Source organism: Sinohyriopsis cumingii, chromosome 1 (assembly GCF_028554795.1).
Source record: "Sinohyriopsis cumingii isolate HCF-2022 chromosome 1, ASM2855479v2, whole genome shotgun sequence".
NCBI classification, from domain to species: domain Eukaryota; kingdom Metazoa; phylum Mollusca; class Bivalvia; order Unionida; family Unionidae; genus Sinohyriopsis; species Sinohyriopsis cumingii.
In genome coordinates this window covers 1105018-1123173 of record NC_142961.1, presented here as the reverse complement: position 1 = coordinate 1123173, position 18156 = coordinate 1105018, and the positions used below count along the sequence as shown (strand labels likewise).

Here is an 18156-nt window from a genome sequence, read left to right as displayed (position 1 = left end):
ATGCTGTACTGGCTGAAAGGAATTTTCCTGGGATTCAAGATAAAACTATTTCTTCCTTGTAACTGTTGCTTGCTGAAATCATCTCTGATATTCAGTAACATTAAGTTTTTTTAAATTAGCTGCTGTGGTGGATATATTGGAAGTCAAACTGGCACCATTTTCACTTACAATAAAACTATACAGACTCAGAAGTCTTTAGTCAAAACCCCATGTCATAATAGTTGCCCACTCAGGGAGAGTAGTGACAGGAAGATTTTCATAACAGTGATCATGGCAGCCATATTGGTTGCATGAATGGTATCATTTTCATCGAAGACCCACAAGATGTCATAAGAAGTCAATTGGTAAAAACCCATTGTTGATACAGCCAACCATTTGAGAGGAGAAGAGATAACAGTATTTTCAAGACAGCCACAGAGGCAGCTGTATTGTTGGTTAGTCATTTGTATTCAGGATCAAGTAGACACTGTAAGAGCTCTTCTGATGTAAAACTCCACGTCAAAATGACTTTCTACTGAAGAGTGAACAGATTATCTACATGGCTACGTATTAAAGGTCAGATCAGCACCATTTTAATTTAGAATCAACAAAACAATATAAGAAGTCTTTTAGTAAAAACCATATGCTGAAATGACCATTCAGGAAAAGTTGTGACAACATTTTCAGGCTGGCCAATGCAGCAGCCATATTAGATACCAGATCAGCAAAATATTCATTTAGGACTAACTAAGCATCAAAAGAAGTCTTTTGGTGAAAATCATGTCAATTTGACTTTCCATTCAGAAGTAGTAGCAATGACAAGACTTTTAAAAAGGATGCTTTGGTAGCCATATTGGATGTCAGATAGGCACCATTTTCATTTAGGACCAAGCACACATCATAAAAAGTCAACGAAAACCTTATGTTCAAAGGACCATCCATTCAGAGGATGTAGCAATAAAAAGACTTTCAATATGGCAACTGTATGGTGGCCATTTTGGATATCACATTGACACTATGTTCATCTATGAACAACAGGACATCATAAGAAGGTAAATGCCCCAAGTTAACATAACAGTCTGTTCAGGAGGAGTTGTGTTAAGATGATTTTCAAGATGACTGCCATGGAGGGTCAAGATGACTTGGCTGGGGCTCGAACCCGTGACCTCTTGCATACGAGGCAGATGCTCTCCACTAAGGCCACTGGAGTGGTCAATGTTCATTAGGTTTATAAATGTGGAGATCAGAGAAAGTTTTCATTGTTTATTAAGTCTATAAATGTGGGGAAAAGAAAATAGTTCCTACTATTCTCATTGTTCATTTGGTTTATAAATTTAGGGATTGGAGAATGGTTCCTATTGTTTTCATTGTTTATTAGATCTATAAATATGGGGATTGGAGAAAGGTTCCTATTGTTTTCATGGTTTATTAGGTCTATAAATATGGGGATTTGAGAATGGTTTCTATTATTTTTATTGTTTATTTGGTCTATAAATGTGGGGATTTGAGAAAGGTTCCTATTGTTTTCATGGTTTATTTGGTCTATACATTTGGGAATTGGAAAAAGGGTCCTATCATTTTCATTGTTTATTGTGTCTATAAATGTTGGGATTGGAGAATGGTTCCTATTGTTTTCCTCGTTTATTTGGTTTATAAATATGGGGATTGGAGAAAGGTACCTATTGTTTTCATTGTTTATTTGGTCTATAAATGTGGGTATTGGAGACTGTGTGTGTGATTTGGATTTTTAATGTAGCTTCAAAAAAAATCAGTCATATCACTACGATGTCTGCAGTGTGGCAGTTTATAGTGATGTCTAGCACTGGGGCATCATGCTGCAGACATGTGGGGATTGGAGAAAGGTTTCTATTGTTTTCATTGTTTATTTGGTCCATAAATGTGAGAATGGAGGAAGGTTCCTATTGTTTTCATTGTTTGTTTGGTCTATAAATGTGGGGATTGGAAAAAGGTTCCTGCTATTTCCATTGTTTATTTGGTCTAAAAATGTGTGGATTGGAGAAAGTTTCTATTGTTTTCACTGTTTATTTGGTCCATAAATGTGGGGATTGGAGAGTGGTTTCTATTGTTTTCAGTGTTTATTTCATCTATAAATGTGGGGATTGGAGAGTGTGTGTGTGATTTGGATTTTTAACATAGCTTTAACAATTTTTCAGTCATATCACTATGATGTCCGCAGTGTGGCAGTTTATAGTGATGTCTAGCACTTGGGCATCGTGCCGCAGACATGTAGCATGATGTCCCACCAAGTCACATTATCTTGAACCAGGCTGACCAGTCCTAACACTAACCTCTTAATGCTGAGCACCAAGTGAGGAAGCTGTTAGTATAATTTTTATAAGTCTTTGGTATGACTCGGCCGGGGATCGAATCCATGACCTACCGCATCCGAGGCAGACGTTTTAACCACTAGGCCACCAGAACGGTTGGGGATTGGAAAAAGGTTGCTGTTATTTTCATTGTTTATTTGGTCTATAAATGCAGGGATTGGAGAATGGTTCCTACTGATTTGACTTTTCATTAGGTCTATAAATGTGTGGATTGGAGAATGGTTCCTGAATTTTCATTAGGTCTATAAATGTGTGGATTGAAGAATGGTTCCTACTGATTTCACTTTTCATTAGGTCTATAAATGTGGAGATTGGAGAATGGTTCCAATTATTTTCATTGTTTATTTGGTCTATAAATGTTGGAATGGATAGTGGTTCATATTGTTTTCATTGTTTATTCGGTCTATAAATTTGGGGATTGGAAAAAGGTTTCTACTGTTTTCAGTGTTTATCTGGTCTATAAATGTCGGGATTGGAGAGTGGTTTCTATTGTTTTCAGTGTTTATTTGGTCTATAAATGTAGGGATTGGAGAAAGGTTGCTATTGATTTCATTGTTTATTTGGTCTGTAAATACGGGAATTCGAGAAATGTTCCTATTGTTTTCAGTTTATTTGGTCTATAAATGTGGGATTGTATAAATGTTCCTGTTGTTTTCATTGTTTATTTGGTCTATAAATGTGGGGATTGGAGACTGGTTCTTAATGACTTCACTTTTCATTAGGTCTATAAATGTGGGGATTGAATGGTTCCTTATGTTTTCATTATTTATTTGGTCTATAAATGGGGGGATTGGAGAGTGGTTCCTAATGACTTCACTTTTAATTAGGTCTATAAATGTGGGATTGGAGAGTGGTTTCTATTGGTTTCCTTGTTTATTTGGTCTATAAATGTGGGGATAGGAGAAAAGTTTCTATTGTTTTCATTATTTATTAGGTCTATAAATGTGGGGATTGGAGAGTGGTTCCTATTGTCTAACTTGTTTATTTGGTCTATAAATGTGGGGAATGGAGAAAGGTTAGTATTGTTTTCATCGTTTTTTTGGTCAAATGTGGGGATTGGAGAAAGGTTCCTTTTGTTTACCTTGTTTATTTGCTCTATAAATGGGGTGAATGGAGAAAAGTTCCTATTGTTTTTATTGTTTATTTGGTCTACAAATGTGGGGATTGGAGAAAGGTTCCTTTTGTTTACCTTGTTTATTTGGTTTATAAATGGGGTGAATCGATAAAGGTTCCTATTGTTTTCATTGTTTATTTGGTCTATAAATGTGGGGATTGGAGAAAGGTTCCTATTGTTTTCATTGTTTATTTGGTCTATAAATGGGGTGAATTGAGAAAGGTTGCTATTGTTTTCATTGTTTATTTGGTCTATAAATGTGGAGATTGGAGAAAGGTTCCTTTTGTTTACCTTGTTTATTTGGTCTATAAATGTGGGGATTGGAGAAAGGTTCCTTTTGTTTACCTTGTTTATTTGGTCTATAAATGTGGGGATTGGAGAAAGGTTGCTATTGCTTTCATTGTTTATTTGGTCTATAAATGTGGGGATTGGAGAAAGGTTAACATTGAGGGTTCTCCATATTCTGCATCTAATACAGAAAGTTCTGTCAAAGTCGGTCATATTCTCTTTTCCAAATGTAGTCCTATAAAAAAGTTTAATATAAATAGCGATGGTGGTCGTTTTTAACGGCAATTCATTTGTAAAAACTGTAAAGTCTCTTTTACTTGGCTGTGCTCTGTTAAATTGATAAGACTTTGTTGATCAATTTATCAAAAGAAGTCATCCAAACCTTTTCTATATTTAGTAATGATGGACATATTAAAAAGTAGATCATCCCCATCTGTAAAAAAATGAAGGCTCTTTATGATAGGATGCCAAATTTAGTAAAAACATTCCCAGTGGATTTTGAGAATATGCTCGACTACCAACAGTTGATGGACACATGATCAATGACACAAGATGGATGCAAGGGCCATGATATTAGTACACCTTACCTAACAGCAACATGAACTAAAAATTTTAAAATCACTGTCATTAAGAAATAAATGCAAGTAGTGTATATGTGTACACCATCACATAAATGTCAATTTTTTATCTCAAAATGGCTGAAATCCTCTAATAATTACTCCATCTTAAAGGTCATATTTCAATTTTGAAAAGGATATAAGAATAATGTTCATAACCAGTCTCAGGCACTAAAAATCAGTAAAACTGAGAAATAAGATGAGAGTAGATTTTGTGAAAACATTCTGACAACTAACCTGGTGTGCCTCCTATATACAGTGGAGCATTTGTTTCTGTTCGCCTGGTGGCTCCAGGTGAGGGGGTTGCAATTGGTTCATCGCCATCCACTTTAAGTGTCACAACGTTATCAATAACATTGGCCTGAATTTTGTGCCATTGGTTGTTACAATACTTGTACGGATCATTTGTCATGGCTGTGTAGTTTCCACCAGCATTCCTCACTCCAAACAAAAGCTGTTACAAAAAATGAAATTCAAGTAATACATTTTTGTAAGATATGTTTAACGCCAGCAGATAAATAGTTTGTGTAGAGAAAACCAAATTCATCATTCCAATGGAACAAATTTCACATACAATGCTGCCCTTTTATAATACTATAAAGGGATGCCATTAAATTGTGCCATGTTATAAATGAGGTCACTTTATAGAGTGGTAGGTTCTATGTCATATCTATATTCATCCGAAAAAGTGGGATCAATGTCCATAACCATGCTATACATATCTCCCTCATTATAATGCCCTTCATTATAACATTATTCCAGTGATAATGCAGTACTACAATTGACCAAGTGAATAAAACTAAAGCACTGTACATAAACTGGTCTATCAAATGTATGACAGCATCTGCTACAAGAAAACAAATGAAGATCATCATCATGCCTTTATTTTCTTTTAAAACATTATTATTTGACAAAATAAAGTCAATAACATATTTCAGTCAGATAAACCCAAAATATTATTACTATATGTTTGACAGAGATTTTTTTTTTGTTCCCTGATATCCACCACTACCCAATACACATCAATCAATCATCTAATGCATCATACATTCTCATTATGCTGTGATTAGTTATACAACACAGTTGACAGTTATGGATCACAAACTAGTGCTTGGTAATGGCTGAGAAATGTACATGGAAATGCAAAACTGTAACAAATTATAATGACTTCTATCAGTTCTGTTAAAACATTTTAATTATCTTAAAATGCATGGGCCCATTTATGCAAGGGTAAACAGCTTTTCTGCACAAATAATAAATGTCAAATCTGCACTGTTTGTGCAAATGTTGAATATATAAGACATGCTGTTATTGCCATGTGTGTGTGGTACTACTTATTCAGTACAATTATCATTAAGTTTTAGTAAAGTGTAGTACGCCATATGAGTTCATGAGCAGTGCTGGAGTAATAATATGCCATTTGTGTCCATGAGCAGTGATGTAGTATTAATATGCAATGTGTGTTCATGAGCTGTGCTATAGTATTAACATGCAATGTGTGTTCATGAGCAGTGCTGAATTAATAATATGCAATGTGTTCATAAGCAGTGCTGTAGTATTAATATGCCATGTGTTCATGAGCAGTGTTGCAGTATTAATATGCCATGTGTTCATGAATAGTGCTGTAGTATTAATATGCCATGTATGTTCATGAGCAGTTCTGTAGTATTAATATGCCATTATGTATTCATGAGCAGTGCTGTAGCATTAATGTCATTGTGTTCAAGAGCAGTGCTGTAGTATTAATATACCATCATGTGGTCATGAGCAGTGCTGTAGTATTTATGTCATGTGTTCATGAGCAGTGCTATAGCATTAATATACCATGTGTGTTCATAAGCAGTGCTAGAGTAATAATATGCCATATATGTTCATGTGCAGTGTTGTAGTATTAATATGACGTGTGTGCTTGAGCAGTGATGTAGTATTAAAATGCCATTGTGTTCATGAGCAGTGCTGTAATAATAATAATATGCCATATGTGTTCATGACCAGTGCTGTCAAATTAATATGCCATATGTATCCATGAGCAGCGCTGTACTATTAATATGGCATGTGTTCATGAGCAGTGCTGCAGTATTACTATGCCATGTGTTCATGAGCAGTGCTGTAGAATTATTATGCCATGTATTTATGAGCAGTGCTGTAGTGTTAATATACCATGTAAGTTCATGAGTGTTGGAGTAACAATATGTGATATGTGTTCATGAGCAGTGCTGTAGTATTAATATGCCATGTATTTTTAAGAGCAGTGATGTAGTATTAATATGCCATTGTGTTCATGAGCAGTGCTTTAATAATATGCCATGTGTTCATGAGCAGTGCTGTAGTATTAATGTGTCATGTGTTCATGAGCAGTGCTGTAATAATATGCCATATGTGTTCATGAGCAGTGCTGTAGTATTAATATGCCATGTGATCATGAGCAGTGATGTAGTATTAATATGCCATATGTGTTCATGAGCAATGCTGTAGTATTACTATGCCATGTGTTCATGAGCTGTGCTGCAGTATTAATATGCCATGTGTTCATGAGCAGTGCTGTAGTAATAATACACCATATGTGTTCATGAGCAGTGCTGTAATATTACTACACTAAATTGGTGCATTAGCAGTGCTGTAACAAAACAATGTATTGCAATTCTGCAAAATAAACCAGGTAAGGCATAAAATCATTCCAAAACTTACAAAATGGCATAAGATAAACTTTAACATTTGTGTTTGGTGCACAAGAAGCAAGTCTTTAAATTCAAATGAGGATTTGAAAATTGCAAGGTTAAGCATAAACATCTTTACAATTTTCCTACACACAGCTCCACTATTTTCTTATAACCAGTTATCTTTCATGTCCCATTCAGTGATGTTTGTGAGATAAGTGTGTCTGCATTCTGTGAGCAGTTTAGTGAACAGAGAAACATTTTCTGTTTATTTTTGAAAACTCGAGATTAGTGTTTAAACAATTGCTAAAATCAAAAATAGCTCATCAAAATGTGACCTGCTGCTGCTTACCTTGCCTTCATGTAGCTGTAGTGTCATGGATTGTCCCCCATCATGACTGCTTACCTTGTCTTCATGTAGCTGTAGTGTCATGGATTGTCTCCCATCCTGCTTGCTTACCTTGCCTCATGTAGCTGTAGTGTCATGGATTGTCTCCCATCCTGATTGCTTACCTTGCCTTCATGTAGCTATAGTGTCATGGATTGTTTCCCATCCTGGTTGCTTACCTTGCCTTCATGCAGCTGTAGTGTCATGGATTGTTTCCCATTCCGATTGCTCACATGGAGCAGTATACCATGTGGTTTGTGTGTGCGGAAGTCTAATGTTATCTCAAGACTGTTGCCCACCACAAAATTGTCATCTGAAAATACAAGTATGGTAAGAGAGTAAATCGATAGTACAGTGCTCTCTCTTTGTAACACTTGTTCCTGGAAGCTGTAAAAGAAACCTGCTGTATAAATTTATGGGATCTTACATTGAGGTATGTCTCAATAATGTTGTGATACACTGGTGGATACAAAGACAATACTGGTTTGCATACAAAAACAAAAATATAGTACTTATTACTTATGGATTTACAAACACATAAATATGGTACTTACTGAAAATACATACAAACATAGAAATATGGTACTTACTGACTTTCTTACAGTATAAAAATACAGTACTTGCTAATATGAATTAAAAAAATATAGTACTTTCTGATTTAAATACAAACACAAAAATAAGGTATTTACTGATTTAAAAGCAACTATAATTGGTTCTCATTAATTAAGATTAAGTGAAAGAAATTAACAATGAAAAAAGAAAATTTAAACAGCTGAATGGAGATTCCATGACCATACCCATTCTATAAAAAGGTCAGCAGTATAATGAGTGAGGACTTTTTAATCAGCAACAACTTTAGTACTTCACAAATTGATGACTTTTTAATCTGCGACAACTTTAGTACTTCACAAATTGAGGACTTTTTAATCTGCAACAACTTTAGCACTTCACACATTGAGGACTTTTTAATCAGCGACAACTTTAGTATTTCACACATTGAAGACTTTTTAATCTGCGACAACTTTAGTACTTCACACATTGAGGACTTTTTAATCTGCAACAACTTTAGTACTTCATAAATTGAGGACTTTTTAATCAGCAACAACTTTAGTACTTTACACATTGAAGACTTTTTAATCTGCGACAACTTTAGTACTTCACAAATTGAGGACTTTTTAATCTGCAACAACTTTAGTACTTCACAAATTGAGGACTTTTTAATCAGCAACAACTTTAGTACTTCACACATTGAAGACTTTTTAATCTGCGACAACTTTAGTACTTCACAAATTGAGGACTTTTTAATCTGCGACAACTTTAGTACTTCACATATTGAGGACTTTTTAATCAATGACAACTTTAGTACTTCACACATTGAAGACTTTTTAATCTGCAACAACTTTAGTACTTCACATATTGAGGACTTTTTAATCAGCGACAACTTTAGTACTTCACACATTGAAGACTTTTTAATCTGCGACAACTTTAGTTCTTCAAAAATTGAGGACTTTTTAATCTGTGACAACTTTAGTACTTCACACATTGAGGACTTTTTAATCAGCGACAACTTTAGTACTTCACACATTGAGGACTTTTTAATCTGCAACAACTTAAGTACTTCACAAATTGAGGACTTTGTAATCTGCAACAACTTTAGTACTTCACACATTGAAGACTTTTTAATCTGCGACAACTTTAGTACTTCACAAATTGAGGACTTTTTAATCTGCAACAACTTTAGTACTTCACACATTAGAGCCTTCCCTCAATGTAGCATGGTAAATGGGGTTCATAAATGTCCCTCACTGTAACATGGTCACTGGGGTTCATAAATGTCCCTCACTGTAGCATGGTAACTGGGATTCATAAATGTCCCTTACTGTAGCATGGTCACTGGGGTTCATAAATATCCCTCACTGTAGCATGGTAAATGGGGTTCATAAATGTCCCTTTTTGTAGCATGGTAACTGGGGTTCATAAACCTTCCCTCACTGTAGCATGGTAAATGAGGCTCATAAATGTCCCTCACTGTAACATGGTAAATGGGGTTCATAAACCTTCCCCCACTGTAGCATGGTAACTGGGATTCATAAATGCCAACTGCATTATTTACTGAACAGATGTATAATGATAGAGATTTAAAACTCAATGATTGTGTATGTATTGAAAGGGTGAGTGGGTAAAAATGCCAATGATCAGATAATTACCACAATATGTATGCTCATTAAAACATATATCTGACATCATAGAAAATATGCACTTAAACAGGTAAAATGATCTTAAATCTGAAAGTAAAGATTACCGATTGGAACTTTGTGCTGTCTTTCATTTTTGTGTATTTGGTATGTTAACATCTTAAGACATCATTCAGAACTGTCACCTTGTTTTCATAAATACTTCAATGTTCATTATTAATCTAGTCCTGATGATGGTCAATGAAAGAAGACTCACTCAGAATACTTTATTTTAATCCTTTTCATTGCGTCAATAAATTAAAAAAACTACTGTCAATGGTATATTTTACACTGACCCATATTTATGAACTGCTGACCAGTGGATATCTGACCTTCAGCTTGGGTCAAGGTGTGCAGTCCTGAATTAAAGAAATCTACAAACTTTGGTCATGGAAGGTGCTCTAGAACTAAAGTTACTGTGCAAAAACCATTTCTCTTCTTACAGTAATTTATAAGTGTGGATTACTCTGTCCCCTCCATATCCCTGATCCAATGCTGCATTTGTTACTCATACATACCATTTAAGAAAAAACTGAAGAAGCATTTTTGCATAATTAAAATTTAAGATGTATAGTTCTGTTTCTGTAGTAATAATAATAATAATAATAATAATAATAATAATAATTATAATGACTTTATTTAAAGATGGTAACACAATTAGTTAAATACAACTAATTTCCCTTGAGGCCTTTCAACTCCCCACCCACTTATGTAATGGTTGATTCATTGCCAAATTGTGATGCAGTATGCACCTGGTCTAAAAATAGCTAGTGAGTTTGAATCTATCGACTGATTTAGGGTGTTTAAGTGTTGTGGAAACTGGCGACAGCCTGTCTGGGAAACATGTAACAGCCTGCCTGGAAAATGTGTCAGTTAACTAGAAACAATATTCCTTTTAGTGGAGGTTTTCATTCTAAGTAATTGTAGCTTATAAACAAGTAATTTACTCGACCAAGCAGATATCTTGACAATGGGTATAAACATTTAATATAAACACCACATAGATACCTTGACAAGGGGTCTAAACATTTAATATAAACACCACATAGATACTTTGACAAGGGGTATAAACATTTAATATAAACACCACATAGATACCTTGACAAGGGGTATAAACATTTAATATAAACACCACATAGATACCTTGACAAGGGGTATAAATGGATATCCCAACAACCACACAGATATCTTGATGATGGCTATAAATGGATATGAAACATTCACATAGATATCTTGGCAATGGGTGTAAACAAATATCCTAACAACATATATATATATATATATATATATATATATATATATATATATATATATATATATATATATATATATATATATATATATATATCTTGAAAATGGGTGTAAACAGATGTCCTATCAACCACAGAGATCTCCTGACAATGAGTGTACACAGATATCCTAGTAGTAGGTGTATTTATTATTCATCATTAAATTATATTCAATGCATTGAATGTACTCACAAGTTGAATCCAAATGCAAACTGCACAGACCCAGAACTGCCATCACATAATGTGCCAGCATATTAGGGTCTATGTTGTTTGAAGCTGGACTCAACTTATAAGTGAGAATATTTAGTATTCCATATATATACTTGCAGAAAACTCCATCATAGTATTTGACATTCATATCCTTATGATTTCAAAGATATATTGTCTGCTGTCAAATCTACAGTCTGACCATGAAGCTGACCAAAGGGCAGTTATCTGGAGCAGTCCAGTCTAATATTAGTAGTAAATCAGACTACAGTATATAAAGAAAATGATGAAGTGGATTAAGAATCCCAAAGGGCCATATTTGCAGTTTGCTATGAACAGAGCTGATATACCAAAGAAGTGACATTTTAGCTGAAAAGTCCTACAATATTACCATAAATTCCATATGATTTCCCAGAGAAGTAGACCCCTGGAACTATACTTGCAAAACATTGGTCAATTCCATCAACAAGTAAGGCATTCACGTTTCTGGACACACTATTCACCTTCAAATTGCCCAGGCAACCTCGTAAATTGTTACTGACCTGAAATGGACACATTAATACTACTATATTTCATTAGGACTAACACTTCCAAAGCAGCACTATAGACCTAATTCTTGGATATCTGGAAACATAATGGAAGTATTTCATAAAACAAAACAATATATAAAAAATAAAATTCACATGAAACCATCAGAAAAATGTTTGTCTTTATGATCTCCTGAGATTCAATAGTACAACTAAAAACATTATAAAAGTAATTTCTGTATTGGTTTTCATAAAATTAATTATAATGGCAATAATAGTAGTTAAAGATGTAATTGATGGTTTAACTGTCAATATGAACATTTTAAATAGCTGACACCATTAACATGTCAAAATCATTTTAAACAGCTGACACCATCAACATGTCAAAATCATTTTAAACAGCTGACACCATTAACATGTCAAAATCATTTTAAACAGCTGACACCATTAACATGTCAAAATCATTTTAAACAGCTGACACCATTAACATGTTAAAATCATTTTAAACAGCTGACACCATTAACATGTCAAAATAATTTTAAACAGCTGACACCATTAACATGTTAAAATCATTTTAAACAGCTGACACCATTAACATGTCAAAATCATTTTAAACAGCTGACACCATTAACATGTCAAAATCATTTTAAACTGTTGATACTATTAGCATCTTAAGCTTATGTTTTAATAGTCTACACCATTAACATCTTAAACTCTTAAATTGACAGACATTCATTTCCGAATTTAAACTGTCTTTCCTCTTTAATATGAAGTATTTTCCCTCCAGAAGCATCAAAAAGCCATTCCATTAGTACTCAAGTACTTAAATGGATAAATGTGTTTCCTTTCATTTTGGGTTAAATTACATGGAACCAGAAACTGCCCATGGCTGGATTACAAATTTGTTTTCAATACATATCCAGCATGTGAAACTTTGTCCAGGGTGTGGCCTGCATTAGTGTTTAAAGCCACACCCTATGATGTAAATAGGAAAGATTAAACCAGGTTTGGCTTGTGAGCTATAGGTTGTAAATGCCTGATTTAAAAGCTGCAGTGCTCTTTATGATGCTTTTATGTACCATGATACATTGCACTTCTATCCAAGAAACTCAACTAAACACAATGTTAAACTGCAGCATAAATATAGGTCAATGACCAGCTTCTCACCAAAGATGGTAATGCTTTTCACATTGTATTTACATACCAAGTCACACAATTATGTATGCAACTGCATCCGAGAAAATAACATGAGAGGTTAATTTAGATAAATGGAGCATGGAATATAGGTCACAATCACCTAGCTGTGACCAAAGGGTGCAATATTCTTCATGAAACATTTACATACCAACCTGTATGACTCTTGAAGCAACATTATCTGAGAAGCTACTTTTGAGTCATAGCTGTAGCACTCCACATGAATAATAAGTGATACATAGTCATATGACTCCACTAGCAATAGTGTCTGACAAAATGGAGAAAGCTTGCCAGTAGCTTCTCGTGGGTCGGTGGTTCTTTCCGGGGTTTTCCCGGGTTCTTCCTCCACCATTAATACTGGCCGCCATGTATAGCCTATCGTGTGCTGAAATATGGCGTTAAACCCGACAATAACAATAACTGACAAAATGACCAGCTGGAATTGCTTTGCAATCTGACCAAACAGTGTAACTAACTAGACTCATGACTGTATATGTTTTTCATTTGGGACCAGCAATGTTATAATTTGACACTCTGTAGTGTGGGTTTTCACTATTCCCTAGGATTCTGGGAATTCAGTGCATTACAGAATAGAAACCCAAGCAGAGGATTCAGGGGAACCAGTGCATTACAGAATGGAAACCCAAGCAGAGGATTCAGGGGAACCAGTGCATGACAGAATGGAAACCAAAGCAGAGGATTCAGACTAGAACCTAGTTAAAAATGACAAATTTTAAAATAACAATCAAGGACATTTCAATCAGAATGAAATAGGTGCACTTTTCATTTTATTTTGTATGCAAAAGTTGAAGAAATTATTCTGTATCAATGGCTGCAAAATACTGCTCAAGCTACCATTATTACTGATGCATCACTGAGTCCTAAAGACATCAATAATGTGACATCATCATCATAATAATAATACTACTATTAATAGTAATAATACTAATAATAATAATACTAATAATAATAATACTAATAATAATAAAAATAATACTAATAATACTAATAATAATAGTAATAATTGGCTTCATAATAGTTAAATATGGCCACTATTTACATTCTATGCATCTTCTAGCATATGACAAAAAGGGCCAAGGATGATTTTGATTCATGGGAAACCCTAGCATATGACAAAAAGGGCCAATGATGATTTTGATTCATGGGGACCCATAGCATGTGACAAAAAGGGCCAAGGATGATTTTGATTCATGGGGAAACCCTAGCATGTGACAAAAAGGGCCAAGGATGATTTTGATTCATGGGAAACCCTAGCATATGACAAAAAGGGCCAAGGATGATTTTGATTCATGGGGAAACCCTAGCATGTGACAAAAAGGGCCAAGGATGATTTTGATTCATGGGAAACCCTAGCATGTCACAAAAAGGGCCAAGGATGATTTTGATTCATGGGGAAACCCTAGCATAACAGAATAAAATAGTTAGGCACACAGTAGAATAACATCCAAGATTTAGTTGAATATGTGATGTGATTTGGATTTTTAAAGTAGCTTTAACAATTTTTCAGTCATATCGCTACAATGTATCATGATGTCCCACCCACCCACATTATCCTGACACCAGGCCGACCAGTTCTAACACTAACCTCTTAATGCTGAGCGCCAAGCGAGACAGCTATTAGTACAATTTTTATAAGTCTTTGGTATGACTTGGCCAGGGATCAAACCCGTGACCTCCTGCATTTGAGGCAGATGCTCTAACCACTAGGCCACCGGAGTGGTTCAGCTGAATATACCAACTTATTTAGAAGATGTATGACTTTCAAAACTTTTAACATAGAATCTTAACATCAGTGGAAATATTACTGCAGCTAACTGGGACCGTAATAATATAAAATTCAATATACAATCACATGTCACGAGCATTATCAACCTGATAATTTTACTTTTACATTTAAGTCCATCATTTCCAATCTAACAGAATAATATCAGAGATCTGGAAGTCACTATTTGACAAGTATGTTGGACAGATTTAAGGTTCTGATTGCACAACAACAGGACATCAGTCATAGAAGATCTAAAAAGTCATTGTACACAAATTTATTGGATTGGTTTATCCATTAAACTGTGAAATAAACATTTTAATAAAGTAAAATTCAAAGGTCATTAGGTCTAGTTTATAGATTACTTCACTGATGGACAATCAATGAAAGTGTCACTGACAAGGCTTATTTCAAAGGTGATTAGGTCAAGTGTACACATTCTTCCTCTGCTGGACGATCAACAGAGGTGTCATTAAGTTTATTTGGTCCCAACTGTTAAAATTCTCTAATGCCAAAACAACAAAGGAGGTGAAAAACCCTATAATTTAACAAGTCTAAATTGGGAGCTCTTGGGTGGCCAAGTGGTCTAAAGCATTCGCCGTTACCGATCACTGCCATCTGACCTCTGTCCACATGGGTTCAAGTCTTGAGCTCAGCTTGTGAGAAAGCTTGCCAGTACCTTCCCATGGGTTGGTGGTTCTTACCGGGATTTTCCAGGGTTCTTCCTCGGCCAGTTATACTGGCCACCATATTATGCACTGAGAAATGATGTTAAACCCGAAATAACAACAAATTAATCTAAATTGAATTGCAGCGTGTCAGCAAAGCTTATCTTTGAAAGAATAATTATAAAGTCAAGACCCAAATTAAGAAAGATGCTTGCAACAATATACATTTCTGTTCATATTTTAAAGATGGTTTGGGGACCAGATCAAATAAACTTACCCATCTGACTTTACCAGAAACGCCTGTCTATCAAGTGTTATATATTTTTAAGTCTACATTTTGTCAATTAATAAATAATTTTAAAAAATAGAAGAGTGGAAGAAAATACTGTTGTTTGGTGAAATTCTATAACCTAGTGTATTGAAAGACAAAAATGATTCTTTATAAATTATTAATTTGAGGAAACCTGTTAATCATGGAAGGACACTACTAATACAAAAGCAGCAGCAAAACTAAAACTGAAAATGACACATTTTCCAGTACATTTAATAATCAGGTACACCATTCCCTCAATAACTCGTGCCCTGATAACTCGTGAATCAGCTTATAACATGGGGTCAGGCGTGGCTCTCATTTTTTTAAACCAGAAAATACCCTAAAAATTGATTCCTATTTGTTGAACTTGAAGAAACTCACGATCAAAATGAAACATTGATGTATTGCTCGTTTTATCATCAAAAACGCTAATTAGGACCTGGAAATTTTAATCAACACTAAGAAATATCAAATTTAAAAATAGGTCATACAACTTTTTATGTTTTCTTTCCAAATGACATTCCTAGTACACTGCAATTAATTAAAAGTAAGGAAATTTTGATCAATGAAAATGTCATGCCAAGTGGAGGCAGTACTTTAATAAATAAATACAAATGAAATAATTTTTTGTATCAATTGAAATTTGTGTTCTAGTTATAATTTTTAGTTCCTTTTAAGTGTAATCATCGTAAATGCAATGTGTCCTCTTGTAATTAAACACAAAATGCATCAATCTACCATAATAGCTATGTCTGCGAGCATTTCTCTGAGAACCTAATTAAGTGCTGTCCGTGTTTTGATATCTGATTTCTGGAAGTATCTGTTGTATTGTTGCACTGAATTAAAAGCTGGCCTCCTTTGTATTGCCACATTAATCACGTCTTTTGAATCCAATAAAGGAGATGGAATAAAAGTGAAGTTAAAAACCACAAAAATCCTAAAAATTTAAATCTAGTGGCACTGGTCGTATGTCAGGTGAACTCACTTCATTTGATCAATCGAACACATAAATGTTATTGTGTATGTAACATAAACAACCTTAAACTTACCAACTCTTTCATAACTGTGATCAAAGATAACAAGGCAGCCAAGCAAAATGAATACTTCATAAAATAAAGAGCTTGATTTTACAGATACAGACCATTGTGGGCAAGTGAGTTTCAGAGAATTCTTGAACTGGCACTTAGAGATATCCTCAAAGATGATAAGAAGTTTCATTATTACTTCCAATGAAATCACCACATCAATACTGTACATATTGAACAATACAAAAATTTAGTTTCGACGTAGGTGATTGTCTCACGAAAAAATGTTGCATGTTTTTGAAAAAAAGGAATCTTGTTTGGTGGTGTATCAACAGTCTAGTTCCCTGCTCTGGGGACTCCCAATCTGGCAGGATAATATTAAACACCACTACAGGAACCAGACTCATCTAGAAAACAAAAAGCAGTGATGTAATACACAGATTTTTTGCGTACATGTGATGGTTGTTGAAACCAGTTGGAATGATCTTTCATATGTTGGACATTTTGAAAATAAGTGTTATTTAAAACTTCATTAGAAAAGGTGCGTTATTAAAAATTATTATCAACAAGATTGTAAAATGAGGATTCAGTCAACAAACAGCCCAGTTCCCTAATGCTGCTCCCCCCCCCACAAGGTTCAGTCTATTTTTTTGTGGACCCCATTGTGCACAAGTTTTCGTGTGAGAGGTGTATACTCTTCTCACCTATTTGTTACAACCTGTTACATTTCCTTTGAATGATTTGTTGTTGGGGGGGTGGGAGTGGGGGCAAACCTTTCTGTCAAAAGCCACCAGAATTTCCGAATCCCTTGCTAATATAAATGCAGTTTTTTTTAAATTTGCTTTACCCTTATAACAAGTTATATGTCAAATTCCAATGCTTATGAGTTCAATCTATTTAAAATAAAGCCAACAATGAACAAACATTTTTGACACCATGTCAAAAATAAGCACAGTAACAGTACAACCAACTTGTGACACCATGCCAAAAATAAGCACTGTAACAGTACAATCAACTTCTGAGCCTACATTAAGGTCATACTACACCTACCAATCCATTCTGGGGGACAAAGTCAATTGGAAGTCCTCCAACATACAATGGGGGGCCAATATCAAGTGTCTTTTTTATACTCCCAGTCACTGCCCCAGCCTTATCCACCGTAAGGGAAATTACTCCACCAGTCTTGCTAATCTGGACTGAGTGCCAGTTTCCATCAGCCAGGTACCGAACTGTCTGTCCTGAAAGAATGCTCTTTGTAGTCTCTCCATCATAATATGCCACCTCGATCTGACCTTGTTTCAGCTGAGTAGTCAAGTAATTCTGTTTCTTTTTATTGGTCATGAATATGAGCACTCCATACTCAAAGTATGTGCGGAAGTCAAAGCTAATCTCAAATCTAAAAATTTAGGAAAATAAAGAATATTAACTGTGGTCATTTATCTAACTCTCTTCATACACATTTCTCTGTCTGTGTCTCTGTCTGTCTGTCACTCCATCTACCAGCTGTGTACACCAACATACCCTT

At 34.8% G+C, this 18156-nt stretch overlaps 1 protein-coding gene across 1 annotated transcript in view; it reads right to left on the bottom strand.

The window, feature by feature from the left end:
- Positions 1–18156, bottom strand: part of LOC149806308 (laminin subunit alpha-2-like) — a 339640-nt gene that overhangs the window by 13223 nt on the left and 308261 nt on the right. The window contains exons 58-61 of the mRNA XM_089951256.1: positions 17682–18027; positions 11513–11663; positions 7571–7704; positions 4584–4800 (exon numbers count right to left, since the gene is read on the bottom strand). Coding sequence (XP_089807382.1) covers positions 4584–4800; positions 7571–7704; positions 11513–11663; positions 17682–18027 — 848 coding nt within the window. The remainder of the gene's footprint in view (positions 1–4583; positions 4801–7570; positions 7705–11512; positions 11664–17681; positions 18028–18156) is intronic.